Source organism: Gossypium hirsutum, chromosome A06 (assembly GCF_007990345.1).
Source record: "Gossypium hirsutum isolate 1008001.06 chromosome A06, Gossypium_hirsutum_v2.1, whole genome shotgun sequence".
In the NCBI taxonomy this organism is placed as follows: domain Eukaryota; kingdom Viridiplantae; phylum Streptophyta; class Magnoliopsida; order Malvales; family Malvaceae; genus Gossypium; species Gossypium hirsutum.
In genome coordinates, this window is record NC_053429.1 from 72191873 (window position 1) to 72209491 (window position 17619).

Sequence of the window (17619 nt, forward strand, 5' to 3'; positions counted from 1 at the left end):
TCACACTTCAACACAGGCCACCAATAAACCTCTCTAATATCATGATACATCTTACCACTTCCAGGATGCATAGCGTAAGGGCTACTATGCACATCGGTAAGAATAGCTTGCCTGAAATCTACATCATGCGATACACACAACCTACCTCAAAAATTCAAGATACTATCACTATCAACATCGAAATCTCCCTTAACACATTGCTCAACTTATCAAATTCTCTTTAATAACTCTCCATCTAAAGAATGCTTCTCCTTAATTTGTTGTGAAGTTTAGTTAACAAACAACCATCACTACCCAAACTTAAATGTGTAAACATAGCTCTCAATTCTGACATCGACTTTCTACTCTAAGTATCAAAACTACATTTGCTTTACCATGATGAATAATGGTCGAATTATAATCCTATTGTTGATTACCACATCATTACCACATGATTCAATGCATCTTCGATCCATTTCGTACCCCTTAGCCAATCATTGTTTTTCATCTTGGAATCAGTTTCTAAGATACCGACACCTCTCCAAAAATTAGTACCAACTTGACAATCTGGTTCTCAAACATTTTAGCCAAGTATCGATCCAATATTAATACTTTTCATATGGTTTCGATAAAAGTTTATTGGTATTGATATTGCTGACTCCAACAGTCGTTAAAATTTTGCATTAAATGCTAAAAACATCAATATTTTGTTAGCAAGTATTGATACTCGTGGTTGCAGATGAATTAAATGAACTAATTATTTCATCTCTAACGGCTTTATTCATTTCTCCAACACTTTGAACTTCTAAGGATTTCTTTTTAGTTTGCTATTTGTATTCACTCTTTGAGAGAGTTGTGTCTTTAAGGTTTGGGTAGAAACCTTAAAGAGATTTTGTAAAGTTAAACGTTATCCTTAAAGGCTATCAAATTAGTGAATTTGGGAAAATCATTAGTTGTGGAAAGCTATGGTAGTAAAGTAGATAATTGGGCTGAACCACAAATTTTTAAAAGGTCAATTCACCCTCTCTTGATAATTTCATGTTGATTAATCGAGCTAACAATTTTGAATTTTTATGAATTTTTATAAATTTTATAAATATTGATAAACATTATAAATTTTTATAATTTTTATAGGTTTTAGTAATTTGTTTATAATTTTTATAAGTTAAAAAAGTTTGAAATAATTTTAATATCTCTTATCTTTATTGTTTCTATAAATATTGAAAATATTTGGTACATTATGAGTGGAGTTTTTAGACTCCATAAGTAAACTCAAGAGGTTAACAAATTATCCTATGAGAGTATAGTAAAATATTAAAAAGATATATATTTAAAAAAGAGACATATATCAAAATTTTAAGGTTGTTTGTGAAATAAAAAATATATTGTTAATGTACCCATTTTAATATTTTATAATATTTTATATTTTTAAGAGAAAAATAAAATATTAAATAAAAAATTATCAGTTAATTAATTTTAACGATGAAAATGGTTAAATACACAAAAGGCTAAATGATAAGTTTAAATGATTTTTTTTCCTAACAGCGAAGTCAATTTGGTTGCAAATTAAATATTAAATGAATGGAAAGTGAAACCGGTTATATCGGTTTATTGAGAGTTTGTCGAAAACAAGTACTGGTATCCAATTGAGACCAGAAGCATTGAGATAAAGAAAGAACGAAGAAAAATGATGGCAACAACAGCAGCTGCAGCAAATCTTCCTTGTTTACCTCAAACTTGGAAGGCCAATAATCCCAAAGGCCGTCACAAAGTAATTACATGGGAAAGGAGATCCAAATCTCCATCACTTACTGCATGCTATTGCTCTCTTTCTGAGACTTCCCCTCTTTTCCGAGCAGCCAAGCACACTGTAGGCTTTTCTGTCCACATTACTTTATATCATCACTTATTAGTCCCAAAGTTTGTGTATTTTCTTCTTTTGTTTACTGCTAATTTTAATGCTATCGGTAGCTAGATTGATACATATATCAAAAGTGGGATGGTTATTGGACTCGGGTCTGGTCAAGCTTCAGCCATGGCCATTAAGTATTTGGGTCACCAAATTCGTGCAGGTGCTTTCAAACACATACTGGGTATACCTACGTGAGTTTTCCTTTTCTCTCTTTCATTTTATTTTTCTCACTTTTTTCTTTCTTGTTTCTCATATGAATTCTCTCACCTTTCATTTAATCAAACACATACTTGGAATGACTTTATATATATATATAATGTATATATAGGAATTTAATTTTTTTTTTGTTGATTTATTCTTTTTTAGATTACCTTTGGGTAAAATGTTCATGACTGCATTTGCAAGTTCTTGCTGGAGAAATCAATATTGGCCAACTTTTTTTCCCTTTTTGACTTCTCCATAAATGGTCCATCCTTTGATTTTACTATTACTTAGGAGGCAGTAATTAATTTTACGTTCTCAAAAGGCTCTTCTTTTCTGTTTTTTTTTTCATTTGGTGATTCTCTATGTTTATGTTGCACATGGCCTGGATAAGTAATGTCGTCTCATTGTTATTTAATTTAATTCCTTTTTTTGCTATTTTTGCCGTCTTCTTTGTTATTTTATAATCTCTGGAAGTTGATCTGGATTTTTGCAGGTCTGTAGTAAGTGCGAGTGAAGCAGCAAAGGCTGGAATTCCATTAGGAGAGCTTGGAAACAGTTCTCAAGTTGGTCCTAAACTCTGCTCCACCCTTAAATTTCCCTTAATTGGGTTTTGACTGCTGCATTTTTAGTTCTAGGAGAATGTTTTAATTTGTTGAACTGTCAAATATCCTTGCTCTAGAATTTTGTTGTGAACTTATTAAGTAAAATCAGCACTAGTCTGCAAAGCTTGTTCTTTGTTGTTTGGTCACTAGGCATTTACAAGTTCCAACACACCAACAAATTTCCATTTGTTGCTGCTATAAGATTATTTTTTCCTTAAATTTTATAATTTTGTCTCTAAGTCTTCCGGCTTTCATGGGTCTGAATTCAAAATTAGCAAGATATGCTTCAAGATTCAAACTTTTTTATGGTAAGATGTAGGATTGCTTTTTGCAGATTGATTTTGCATTTGATGATGTTGACATAATAGAGGAAAGGACATTAATTTCTGTCATCGGATGCCAGAGACTGCAAGGTGAGGAGTCCATAATCCAAGAGAAGGTGAGTTAGTTTTGTTATCTGTCCTATTTCAATGGCTCTCTAGGCGGAGCCCAGCTTGGAAACTTAACAGAAGACGTACAAGTTATTCATGGTATTTCATAACATTATTGTTCTGACTTTATACAATCTAAAATTAGTTCAAACTCTGGTTAGTTACTTTACCGTGAAGTTCTTACTGCTAACTTTCACTTGCAGCTGGTGCTAAGCATGGTTGATCAGATTGTGTTCATGGTTACAGAAAATCAGTATAAACGTGGTCTAGAGGGTTCTATTCCAGTTGTAATTGAATCAGTAAGAAGCTAAATCAACCTGCTCACTACTGTAGTAAATATGTGAAACAACTGTAATGAACAAAAGAATAAAATAAATAGATGAACTAATTAATCTTTGTATATTTTTTAGCTCAATTGGCTGGAAACTGCTGAAGAGATTGACGACCTATTTTTAGGTGATGCAGAGGTATGATATGTCCTTGTATGCATGCCTCTGTGTGTGTATGTATGTAATATCATTTTGAAGATATTTTAGAGAAGTTTTAAGACTTTTTGACTTTTATGAGCCAAACCTATGTTAGGAAAGGGCATTAATGATGTGGTTTAGGGGAAAATGAGGTAGAAACAAGTTGGAACTCTAGAAAGTTATAAAGAATCTCCGGTCTTTCTTTATTAATTCAAAGATGATAATAAGAATAAAAATGGCTATAAAGCCTACAACTTATTTATATAGGTTTTCTCTCTTACAAGTAAAGTTACTAATTGCAAATAAAGTTTCATTCCTAGTCTTGGTTTAAACCCTAAAGATAACTAATAGCCCTAGTCATCTATAAAATATCTAATACTTCACTGAATAAATTTGAAATAATAAAAAAATATATTATAATATATCTAAAAGCTCTTGCCTCATTCTCTCTGACTTGGATTCTTACTTGTTATTCTTTTTTGTCTTTTTCTCGGCCATATGCAGCTCCGCATTACAAAGTTTTAGTTCATCTCGGTCCTTATGCAATGGCTCATTATCTGTTACAACCTTGTTCCCTTTTGCATTGCCATCTAACCTAGCCTAAAGAGTAGTGTCCTTTCCTTCTCATCATGAACTAATTCCATCAAGGTCGAACATATTCTCTATTAACTCTTCTCTTTCCTCAAGGCTTTTTTAAGACACTCCAATTCTTGTATTTTTAATCCTTGCTATTGCTTCTCGTGCAGTTTTCCCAACAATTGATTAGTAAATCTTTTGAGATTCTTCAACAGCCTTTGAATAATCCTGCATATGTTTCTCATACATGTGACAGCCCTAAAGTGACACTAGTCGGAAAGCGGTCTCGGGACCGCTAGACCGAGTCACCAAATTATTTGAATGTGATAATTATTGCCTAAAATATGTGAATATAAATGTGTGAAAGTTTTAAGCTTCGATTTAATTAATTGCATGTGAATTTATTTGATAGGACTTATGTGAGAAAATTTAGAAATGTGCTAGGCAAATGCAAGTGGCCTAATAGTGCATGTAATCAAAGGGGTGGACTTGCATGTCAATTTCCCCCCATTTAAGTACTAGTGGCCGGCCATGACAAGGGATGATGGGCAAAACATGTCATGAAACATGTTGTGTTAATGGAAGAATAAAATAAGAAGCATGGGCAATAAACTAATAAGAAATTGAAGGAAGAAAACAAAGAGAAAAAAATGTGTTCATCATTCTCATGCATGACCAAAAAAAAAAAAGAAGAGAAAAGCTCTCATGTTGTTCTTGGCCGAATAGGAGAAAGAAAAAGAAGGAAAAAGAGCTTTGAGGAAATCGGCTATGGTGGTTTGATAGACTAAGGTATGCTTGATGATGTTCCATGAGATGCATGCATGTTTTAGTAGTTAGCTTGAGTTCTAAATAGCCCATGGTTCAAATCTTTACTATGTCATGGAGATGATATTCGGCCAAGGTGGATTGGTGTTGATATCATTTGCATGCTAAAAGTGAAGCTTTGTAATGGTGCATGTGATGGTGGATTGATGATTCTTGAATCTTCTTTTTAGCATTTTTGAGTGAGATATTAAGTTCTTTGTTTAACCATGACCAAAAATTGAAATGGTATGGTGTTGTGATGCATTTGGCCATGGTAGGAAGTAGAAGGGAAAATATGGTTGTTGTTAGATGAAGTAGAGTCTAACAAATGAGCACATATGTGCATTAGTTGCTAGATGGAGAAGAATCGGCTAGCAAGTTGTGTGCTAAGGCCGAATATAATTTTTGTATATTAATGAGTAATGCATGTGTTGAATTGATGGAAAGGGAGAGGATGCTTTACTAGTGTATATATGTGTATGGGCCAAGTTTTGAACTTGAAACAAAATGGTGTTTAGTCAATACAAGTGACCATACTTGTAGAATGTATTGAGTGTTGCAATCGGCCTCAACATAGACATGTATGTTCGGCCACATGAATGAGTACATAAGTTGATGTGTATGTTCGGCCATAGGTAAGCATATTGATGGCTTTATCTTGACTTAGAAAATTCGGCTAAGGGAAATATTAGCTAGTATGTTGAATTCGATTCGTAATTTCGTACATATGTGACTCTAATGTCTAATGTATATATGGGCTAAGTACCTTGAGCTTCTCTTTTGATGTTCGAATGAATTGTATTAAATTGCTTGATGTGATTAAAAATGAGTATGACCATTGTGTATTTGAGCTAAAAGGTGGCCATATGACCTATCAAACTCCTTGTCATATTCGGCCATAAGCTAGCAAAATGAGACTTTAATGAGTTAGATTTGTTTGAATTAAGCTCAAGAGCAAAGGGGAACTAAATTCGATAAAGGGAAGGAAAAAGTGGTCGAATAGCCGTCGAAACCGTTCGACAACATCTGAGGTAAGTCTTCGAGTAATGACCCTACTTGAATTATATTGAAATGATTAGTCATACTATGACGGATAGCCGAATGTGCATAGAGACTATGTTATAAAACCAATTGAAATCATGCTCTTTGTGTGTGGCTATTGAGCCGAAATTGGAAAGGTTTAATAAATGTTTTGTGTTTGAGCCTTAGTAACGAAAATGAAATATGGATGTGTCATGATTATTGATATATGTGTGCATGAGCATTTGAATGATATCCGGGCTAAGTCCCGAAGGCATTTATGCTAGTGATTTTATCCGGGCTAAGTCCCGAAGGCATTTATGCTAGTGATTTTATCCGGGCTAAGACCCGAAGGCATTTGTGCGAGTTGATATATCCGGGCTAAGACCCGAAGGCATTTGTGGGAGTTGATATATTCGGGCTAAGACCCGAAGGCATTTGTGCGAGTTGCTATACCCGGGTTAAGACCCGAAGGCAATTGTGCTTGTGGTTATATCCGGCTAAATTCCGAAGAAACTTGGGTTCGAAGGTGAGCGTGTTGTGCTGTAATAAATTCAATTAATACGCTCGAAAAACCCAAACGATAAGGTATGTTTGCGTGTGCATCGGAAAAGTCGATTCGTTTTAAATAGTATTCGTTCAATCGACTAACGAACTTTCGGCTTTTAGATAGGTTAATACCTCGTGTATATATGTTGATGAAGTGTGAAGTAAGTATGTTTATGAGAATGTGTATTAATAAAGTGATTCATATAGCTATGTGAATGTAATACTTTAGTCAAAGCCGATTTCATTACTTGAAACTTACTAAGCTTTAAAATGCTTACCCCGTTGCTTTGGCTCTATGTTTTATAGATTTTGTTCGTTAGATATCGGATTCGGGATCATCGAAGTCGAAGTCATCCACACTATCAAAGCCCTTTGGGTACTCTTTTAGTTGAACTCTGGATATAGCATGTATAGGACTACCCTTTGTTGTTTTTCAAGTACTTTTTGTGATGTATGTGTGTACAGCCATGCGAAAATGGCTCATAGAAGTGGAGTATGGCATTAGACCATTTGTGTTTATGTATATATATATGGTTTCATGATGTGACTATGGACTGGAATGGAAGTGTTGGGCAAATGATCAGCCATTAGAATGGCTAAATATGATCATATGCGGACCTATGTATGACAAAACTCTAGTTGGTCCATGGTAACCACGAAATAGGTAAAGTTTACCTTGAAAACAGATGCTAACAGCAGCAGTGGTATGGATTTGAAAAATCACTAAAATTTGTAGGAATGGAATTAAATAGTGAATAAATTATGTAATCGAACCTTGATGAATCTATTTTCATATGAAAGTAACGAAACAATCATATGAACAGTATATTAAGAGATATTAAAGTTCTCGTGAAACAGGGACAGAATGGTTTCTGGATCTCCTGTTTCGACTTTGAAAATTTACCATAAATTATCCAGAGATAATTAGAAGTCATGCTCTATATGTATAGATTCCCCTTTGAGTCTAGTTTCATTAAAAACAAACGGCATGAGTATTGAAGCTCTGTACAGGGAGATATCCAAGTCATAATACGTGAAGGTCAGAGTAGTCAAACCCAGAATCAGGGGAGACTTTAACTAATAAATTGTACCAATTGGCTTGACCAAAAATTCTAGAAATAAATCCACAGATGGATATATGAGTCTAATTTCAGGGAAAGTTTACGGAATCAGATTTCGAGTTTTGGAACTCGAGATATGATTTTTAAGGCGACAGTGACGCGGTTAGCCAGCCTGTCTGGAATTTTTTTTAATTGACTGTGAAAACAAAGTAAATGAACTAAGTCGGTCAGCACCTCGTGTTCGACTCCGGCAACGGTCTCGGGCACGGGGTGTTACAATTTTATTGGTATCAGAGCTACGGTTTAGTCGATTCTAGGACTACCGTAATACGTTTGGGTCTAGCTATACATGCCATTATGTGATTAATTGATAGTGTGGTGATTTCTGACATTTGAATTTGTGTTTATTTATAGTAATGGATCCCGATCCCAACCGAGCGATAGCTGATGATGTGGAGAGTGTGGCGCCTGCTCCCGCACAAGGGACAGCGCCGGCGGACTCTCAACCTAATGCTAGTAATCCGAATGATGAAGCTAGACAAGCTTTCTATAGCGTGATGAATGATTGGTTCAACCAATACATTCGAACTAATACGGCTGTTCCACAACCTCCATTCCCGACTAATACAACCCCCGCACCTACAACACCTCCGGAAACTGACCAAATAAGGTCAAATAAGCCCCCAGTTGGCAGAATCCGAATACATGGGGCTACTGAATTTAAAGCTACGGACAGTGATGATGCCGAGCAAGCTGAATTTTGGTTGGATAACACTATCCGGGTACTCGACGAGCTATCTTGCAAACCCGATGAGTGCCTAAAGTGTACTATCTCCTTGCTACGTGATTCTGCCTACTATTGGTGGAGTACTCTGACTTCTGTTGTGCCCCGAGAGCAAGTAACTTGGGAGTTTTTCCAAACTGAGTTTCGGAAAAAGTATATCAGTCAGAGATTTGTTGATCAAAAACGGAAGGAATTTCTTGAGCTTAAGCAAGGTTCTATGTCAGTTACTGATTACGAGCGAAAATTTGTTAGACTTAGTAGATACGCTCGGGAATGTGTTTCGTCCGAGGCTATCATGTGTAAACGCTTCGAGGATTGGCTGAATGAAGATATAAAAATGTTCGTTGGCATTCTTGAAATACGAGAGTTCGTAGTACTTGTCGAGCGAGCTTGTAAAGCCGAAGAGCTTAGAAAAGAAAAATAAAAAGTTGATGTGGGAACTGGAGAGTTTCGTAAAAGATCCTCGGGAAAGTCTCTTCAACAGGCATCAAAGAAATTTCGAGATGATGTGGGCCGGTCTAGAGGCACTTCGGGCCTTTTTAGACGAGATCGTGATCGACCCCCTGTGGGTACACGAGGCACTTCGGTCGCCAGTGTTGGGAATGAACGTCGAGACAGAAAGGAATGTCGATATTGCGGTAAATGGCATTCGGGGAGTTGTAGATTCCATGACCGCTCCTGTTACAAGTGCGGATCAGTTGACCACTTTATTAAAGATTGCCCGAGGTTGTCTGAACAGAATGTAAATCAGAGTGGGAAACCGGGTGCTACCACTGCGCGAGGTAGACCATCTAGAAATACGGGCAATGCTAGTGGTGGTCAGAGAGGATCTAGAGATGCTACGACCAGATCCGAGGCTCGTGCGCCTGTTAAAGCTTATGCTATACGTGCCCGCGAGGATGCTACTTCGCCTAATGTTATTACCGGTACTTTTACTCTCTTTGATACTAATGTAATTGCTTTGATTGACCCCGGTTCTACTCATTCTTACATATGTGAAACCTTAGCATCCAGTAAGACTTTACCTATTGAGTCTACTGAGTTCGTAATTCGGGTGTCAAATCCCTTGGGTCGTTATGTGCTTGTCGACAAAGTGTGTAAGAAATGTCCCCTAGTAATTCGAGGTTCCTGATTTCCGGCGAACTTGATGCTTTTGCCGTTTGATGAATTTGATGTTATTCTCGGGTTGGATTGGTTGACCGTGCATGATGCGGTTGTGAATTGCAAAAGCAAGACTATTGATTTGAGGTGCGCAAATAACGAAGTAATCCGAGTTGAGTCTACGGACTTGGATGGGTTGCCAGCTGTAATATCCTCAATGTTGGCCCAGAAATATGTAAGAAAAGGGTGCGAAGCATACCTTCGTATGTACTTGATGACAAAGAATTAGAAAAGAAACCCGAATCTGTGCCGGTGGTTTGCGAATACCCGGATGTTTTTCCTGAAGAATTACCGGGTTTACCACCTGTTCGGGAGATAGAGTTTGGTATTGAGCTTGTACCTGGGACTACGCCGATTTCGATAGCTCCGTATCATATGGCACCAACCGAGTTAAAAGAGTTGAAAGCTCAGTTGCAAGAATTGACGGATAGAGGTTTCGCTCGACCAAGTTTCTCACCTTGGGGTGCACCAGTATTGTTTGTGAAAAAGAAGGACGGAACCATGAGGTTGTGCATTGACTATCGTCAACTGAATAAAGTAACGATAAAGAATAAATATCCGTTACCGCGTATTGATGATTTGTTTGACCAACTAAAGGGAGCCTCAGTGTTTTCAAAGATAGATTTGAGATCGGGTTATTATCAGTTGCGGATTCGAGATTCGGACGTACCCAAAACTGCTTTCAGAACGAGGTACGGTCACTACGAGTTCTTAGTGATGCCGTTCGGGCTCACTAATGCCCCTGCGGTATTTATGGATTTGATGAATCGGATCTTCAGACAGTATTTGGACCGGTTCATAGTTGTGTTCATTGATGACATCTTGGTCTATTCAAAAGATGAGATCGAACATGCTGAGCACCTGAGATTAGTGTTGCAAATTTTACGGGATAAGCAGTTATATGCTAAGTTCAGTAAGCGTGAGTTCTGGTTAAGAGAGGTTAGCTTCTTGGGCCACGTGGTATCCGCATCGGGTATTCGAGTTGACCCGAACAAAATTTCAGCCATACTTAACTGGAAGCCTCCGAGAAATATTACTGAGGTTCGGAGCTTTTTGGGACTCGCCGGTTATTACCGACGATTTGTAAAAGGTTTCTCGATGATAGCCACACCAATGATGAAGCTACTTCAAAAGGATGGTAAGTTCGAATGGATGGAGAAATGTCAGAAAAGTTTCGATCAACTGAAAACTTATTTGACTGAAGCTCCAATTTTAGTGCAACCCGAATCAGGCAAAGAGTTTGTCATTTATAGTGACGCATCCCTACTTGGGTTGGGTTGCGTATTGATGCAAGAAGGTCGAGTGGTGGCCTATGCGTCGAGACAATTAAAGCCACATGAGAAAAATTATCCGACCCATGATCTCGAACTAGCCGCCATCGTATTTGCTTTGAAAATATGGCGACATTATTTGTTTGGTGAGAAGTGCCATGTATTTTCGGATCACAAAAGTCTCAAATATTTGATGACCCAGCGAGACTTGAATCTGCGACAAAGGCGTTGGCTTGAGTTGTTGAAAGATTATGAGCTTGTCATTAATTATCACCCGGGAAAGGCTAATGTGGTTGCGGATGCCTTAAGCCGGAAATCACTGTTTGCTTTGCGAGCGATGAATGTACACTTGTCTGTTCTACCCGACAATGTGTTAGTAGCTGAATTAAAAGCCAAACCATTATTGATTCATCAAATTCGTGAAGCTCAGAAAGTCGATGATGAATTGGTTGCAAAACGGGCTGAGTGTGTTCCGAACAAGGAATCGGAGTTTCAAATTGATGATGATGATTGTTTGAGGTTCAGAAGTCGTTTGTGTGTTCCAAGGAATTCGGAACTCATTTCGATGATTCTGAACGAAGCCCATTGTAGCCGAATGTCAATTCACCCGGGGAGTACGAAAATGTACAACGATTTGAAACGTCGGTTTTGGTGGCATGGTATGAAACGAGACATCTCCGACTTTGTTTCGAGATGTTTAATATGTCAACAAGTGAAAGCGGAACATCAAGTGCCTTCAGGATTACTTCAGCCGATCATGATACCTGAGTGGAAATGGGATCGAGTCACAATGGACTTTGTGTCTGGACTGCCATTGTCAGCAAGTAAGAAGGATGCGATTTGGGTTGTTGTTGATAGGCTGACTAAGTCGGCTCACTTTATCCCCGTGCGTACGGATTTTTCATTGGATAAACTAGCTGAATTGTACGTTTCTCAGATTGTGAGATTACACGGGGTACCTATTTCTATCGTGTCGGATAGAGATCCGAGATTCACCTCACGATTTTGGAAGAAATTGCAAGAAGCTTTGGGTACCAAGCTGCATTTTAGCACTGCTTTTCACCCCCAAACCGATGGTCAATCCGAGCGGATAATTCAGATACTTGAGGATATGTTGAGATGTTGCATCCTCGAGTTCAGTAGTTCATGGGAACGGTATTTACCTTTGATTGAATTCGCTTACAACAATAGTTTTCAATCAAGTATTAAGATGGCACCTTACGAGGCTTTGTACGGTCGTAAATGCCGTACACCATTGTTTTGGACCGAGCTCGGTGAAAGTAAAATTTTCGGAGTTGATTTGATTAAAGATGCCGAACAGAAAGTAAATGTAATCCGTGAAAGTCTAAAGGCAGCCACGGATCGTCAGAAATCGTATGCGGATTTGAAACGAAAAGACATTGAATATCAGGTGGGAGATAAAGTGTTTCTTAAAGTTTCGCCTTGGAAAAAGGTACTCAGATTTGGCCGTAAGGGCAAGTTGAGTCCGAGATTCATTGGGCCGTACGAAATCTCCGAACGAGTTGGTCCAGTTGCGTATCGATTGATTTTTCCCCCTGAACTTGAAAAGATTCATGACGTCTTTCATGTTTCGATGCTTCGACGCTATAGATCTGATCCATCGCACATAATTAGCCCATCAGAGGTTGAAATTCAAGCCGATATGAGTTATGAAGAAGAACCAATGCGTATCCTAGCTCGTGAAGTGAAAGAGCTGCGAAACAAAATGGTTCCGTTAGTAAAGGTGTTATGGCTCAAACACGGGATCGAGGAAGCTACTTGGGAAACCGAGAGCTCGATAAAAGAACGATACCCAAACCTATTTACCGGTAAGATTTTCGGGGACGAAAATTTCTTAAGTGGGGGAGAGTTGTGACAGCCCTAAAGTGACCCTAGTCGGAAAGCGGTCTCGGGACCGCTAGACCGAGTCACCAAATTATTTGAATGTGATAATTATTGCCTAAAATATGTGAATATAAATGTGTGAAAGTTTTAAGCTTCGATTTAGTTAATTGCATGTGAATTTAGTTGATAGGACTTATGTGAGAAAATTTAGAAATGTGCTAGGCAAATGCAAGTGGCCTAATAGTGCATGTAATCAAAGGGGTGGACTTGCATGTCAATTTCCCCCCATTTAAGTACTAGTGGCTGGCCATGACAAGGGATGATGGGCAAAACATGTCATGAAACATGTTGTGTTAATGGAAGAATAAAATAAGAAGCATGGGCAATAAACTAATAAGAAATTGAAGGAAGAAAACAAAGAGAAAAAATGTGTTCATCATTCTCATGCATGACCAAAAAAAAAAAAAAGAGAAAAGCTCTCATGTTGTTCTTGGCCGAATAGGAGAAAGAAAAAGTAGGAAAAAGAGCTTTGAGGAAATCGGCTATGGTGGTTTGATAGACTAAGGTATGTTTGATGATGTTCCATGAGATGCATGCAAGTTTTAGTAGTTAGCTTGAGTTCTAAATAGCCCATGGTTCAAATCTTTACTATGTCATGGAGATGATATTCGGCCAAGGTGGATTGGTGTTGATATCATTTGCATGCTAAAAGTGAAGCTTTGTAATGGTGCATGTGATGGTGGATTGATGATTCTTGAATCTTCTTTTTAGCATTTTTGAGTGAGACATTAAGTTCTTTGTTTAACCATGACAAAAAATTGAAATGGTATGGTGTTGTGATGCATTTGGCCATGGTAGGAAGTAGAAGGGAAAATATGGTTGTTGTTAGATGAAGTAGAGTCTAACAAATGAGCACATATGTGCATTAGTTGCTAGATGGAGAAGAATCGGCTAGCAAGTTGTGTGCTAAGGCCGAATATAATTTTTGTATATTAATGAGTAATGCATGTGTTGAATTGATGGAAAGGGAGAGGATGCTTTACTAGTGTATATATGTGTATGGGCCAAGTTTTGAACTTGAAACAAAATGGTGTTTAGTCAATACAAGTGACCATACTTGTAGAATGTATTGAGTGTTGCAATCGGCCTCAACATAGACATGTATGTTCGGCCACATGAATGAGTACATAAGTTGATGTGTATGTTCGGCCATAGGTAAGCATATTGATGGCTTTATCTTGACTTAGAAAATTCGGCTAAGGGAAATATTAGCTAGTATGTTGAATTCGATTCGTAATTTCGTACATATGTGACTCTAATGTCTAATGTATATATGGGCTAAGTACCTTGAGCTTCTCTTTTGATGTTCGAATGAATTGTATTAAATTGCTTGATGTGATTAAAAATGCGTATGACCATTGTGTATTTGAGCTAAAAGGTGGCCATATGACCTATCAAACTCCTTGTCATATTCGGCCATAAGCTAGCAAAATGAGACTTTAATGAGTTAAATTTGTTTGAATTAAGCTCAAGAGCAAAGGGGAACTAAATTCGATAAAGGGAAGGAAAAAGTGGTCGAATAGCCGTCGAAACCGTTCGACAACATCCGAGGTAAGTCTTCGAGTAATGACCCTACTTGAATTATATTGAAATGATTAGTCATACTATGACGGATAGCCGAATGTGCATAGAGACTATGTTATAAAGCCAATTGAAATCATGCTCTTTGTGTGTGGCTATTGAGCCGAAATTGGAAAGGTTTAATAAATGTTTTGTGTTTGAGCCTTAGTAACGAAAATGAAATATGGATGTGTCATGATTATTGATATATGTGTGCATGAGCATTTGAATGATATCCGGGCTAAGTCCCGAAGGCATTTATGCTAGTGATTTTATCCGGGCTAAGTCCCGAAGGCATTTATGCTAGTGATTTTATCCGGGCTAAGACCCGAAGGCATTTGTGCGAGTTGATATATCCGGGCTAAGACCCGAAGGCATTTGTGGGAGTTGATATATCCGGGCTAAGACCCGAAGGCATTTGTGCGAGTTGCTATACCCGGGTTAAGACCCGAAGGCAATTGTGCTTGTGGTTATATCTGGCTAAATTCCGAAGAAACTTGGGTTCGAAGGTGAGCGTGTTGTGCTGTAATAAATTCAATTAATACGCTCGAAAAACCCAAACGATAAGGTATGTTTGCGTGTGCATCGGAAAAGTCGATTCGTTTTAAATAGTATTCGTTCAATCGACTAACGAACTTTCGGCTTTTAGATAGGTTAATACCTCGTGTATATATGTTGATGAAGTGTGAAGTAAGTATGTTTATGAGAATGTGTATTAATAAAGTGATTAATATAGCTATGTGAATGTAATACTTTAGTCAAAGCCGATTTTATTACTTGAAACTTACTAAGCTTTAAAATGCTTACCCCGTTGCTTTGGCTCTATGTTTTATAGATTTTGTTCGTTAGATATCGGATTCGGGATCATCGAAGTCGAAGTCATCCACACTATCAAAGACCTTTGGGTACTCTTTTAGTTGAACTCTGGATATAGCATGTATAGGACTACCCTTTGTTGTTTTTCAAGTACTTTTTGTGATGTATGTGTGTACAGCCATGCGAAAATGGCTCATAGAAGTGGAGTATGGCATTAGACCATTTGTGTTTATGTATATATATGGTTTCATGATGTGACTATGGACTGGAATGGAAGTGTTGGGCAAATGATCAGCCATTGGAATGGCTAAATATGATCATATGCGGACCTATGTATGACAAAACTCTAGTTGGTCCATGGTAACCACGAAATAGGTAAAGTTTACCTTGAAAATAGATGCTGACAGCAGCAGTGGTATGGATTTGAAAAATCACTAAAATTTGTAGGAATGGAATTAAATAGTGAATAAATTATGTAATCGAACCTTGATGAATCTATTTTCATATGAAAGTAACGAAACAATCATATGAACAGTATATTAAGAGATATTAAAGTTCTCGTGAAATAGGGCCAGAACAGTTTCTGGATCTCCTGTTTCGACTTTGAAAATTTACCATAAATTATCCAGAGATAATTAGAAGTCATGCCTTATATGTATAGATTCCCCTTTGAGTCTAGTTTCATTAGAAACAAACGGCATGAGTATTGAAGCTCTGTACAGGGAGATATCCAAGTCATAATACGTGAAGGTCAGAGTAGTCGAACCCAGAATCAGGGGAGACTTTAACTAATAAATTGTACCATTTGGCTTGATCATAAATTCTAGAAATAAATCCACAGATGGATATATGAGAATAATTTCATGGAAAATTTACGGAATCAGATTTCGAGTTTTGGAACTCGAGATATGATTTTTAAGGCGACAGTGACGCGGTTAGCCAGCCTGTCTGGATTTTTTTTTAATGGACTGTGAAAACAAAGTAAATGAACTAAGTCGGTCAGCACCTCGTGTTCGACTCCGGCAATGGTCTCGGGCACGGGGTGTTACAATTTTATTGGTATCAGAGCTACGGTTTAGTCGATTCTAGGACTACTGTAATACGTTTGGGTCTAGCTATACATGCCATTATGTGATTAATTGATAGTGTGGTGATTTCTGACATTTGAATTTGTGTTTATTTATAGTAATGGATCCCGATCCCAACCGAGCGATAGCTGATGATGTGGAGAGTGTGGCGCCTGCTCCCGCACAAGGGACAGCGCCGGCGGACTCTCAACCTAATGCTAGTAATCCGAATGATGAAGCTAGACAAGCTTTCTATAGCGTGATAAATGATTGGTTCAACCAATACATTCGAACTAATACGGCTGTTCCACAACCTCCATTCCCGACTAATACAACCCCCGCACCTACAATACCTCCGGAAACTGACCAAATAAGGTCAAATAAGCCCCCAGTTGGCAGAATCTGAATACATGGGGCTACTGAATTTAAAGCTACGGACAGCGATGATGCCGACCAAGCTGAATTTTGGTTGGACAACACTATCCGGGTACTCGACGAGCTATCTTGCACACCCGATGAGTGCCTAAAGTGTACTATCTCCTTGCTACGTGATTCTGCCTACTATTGGTGGAGTACTCTGACTTCTGTTGTGCCCCGAGAGCAAGTAACTTGGGAGTTTTTCCAAACTGAGTTTCGGAAAAAGTATATCAGTCAGAGATTTGTTGATCAAAAACGGAAGGAATTTCTTGAGCTTAAGCAAGGTTCTATGTCAGTTACTGATTACGAGCGAAAATTTGTTAGACTTAGTAGATACGCTCGGGAATGTGTTTCGTCTGAGGCTATCATGTGTAAACGCTTCGAGGATGGGCTGAATGAAGATATAAAAATGTTCGTTGGCATTCTTGAAATACGAGAGTTCGTAGTACTTGTCGAGCGAGCTTGTAAAGCCGAAGAGCTTAGAAAAGAAAAACAAAAAGTTGATGTGGGAACTGGAGAGTTTCGTAAAAGATCCTCGGGAAAGTCTCTTCAACAGGCATCGAAGAAATTTCGAGATGATGTGGGCCGGTCTAGAGGCACTTTGGGCCTTTTTAGACGAGATCGTGATCGACCCCCTGTGGGTACACGAGGCACTTCGGTCGCCAGTGTTGGGAATGAACGTCGAGACAGAAATGAATGTCGATATTGCGGTAAATGGCATTCGGGGAGTTGTAGATTCCATGACCGCTCCTGTTACAAGTGCGGATCAGTTGACCACTTCATTAAAGATTGCCCGAGGTTGTCTGAACAGAATGTAAATCAGAGTGGGAAACCGGGTGCTACCACTGCTCGAGGTAGACCATCTAGAAATACGGGCAATGCTAGTGGTGGTCAGAGAGGATCTAGAGATGCTACGACCAGATCCGAGGCTCGTGCGCCTGCTAGAGCTTATGCTATACGTGCCCGCGAGATGCTTCTTCGCCTAATGTTATTACCGGTACTTTTACTCTCTTTGATACTAATGCTATTGCTT

At 38.3% G+C, this 17619-nt stretch overlaps 1 protein-coding gene across 3 annotated transcripts in view; it reads left to right on the top strand.

Moving 5' to 3' along the window:
• The first annotated feature begins 1525 nt into the window (after positions 1-1525).
• Positions 1526-17619, top strand: part of LOC107929815 (probable ribose-5-phosphate isomerase 4, chloroplastic) — a 41352-nt gene continuing 25258 nt past the window's right edge. For 2 of the 3 annotated variants that reach the window (XM_041115800.1, XM_041115801.1), the window contains exons 1-6: positions 1526-1849; positions 1955-2082; positions 2589-2658; positions 3032-3136; positions 3332-3427; positions 3539-3595. In XM_041115800.1, the coding sequence (XP_040971734.1) occupies positions 1667-1849; positions 1955-2082; positions 2589-2658; positions 3032-3136; positions 3332-3427; positions 3539-3595 (639 nt within the window). In that variant the 5' untranslated portion in view covers positions 1526-1666. Of the gene's footprint in view, positions 1850-1954; positions 2083-2588; positions 2659-3031; positions 3137-3331; positions 3428-3538; positions 3596-6850; positions 7339-17619 lie in introns of those variants that run through there. The other variant, XM_041115802.1, reaches the window with a different exon arrangement.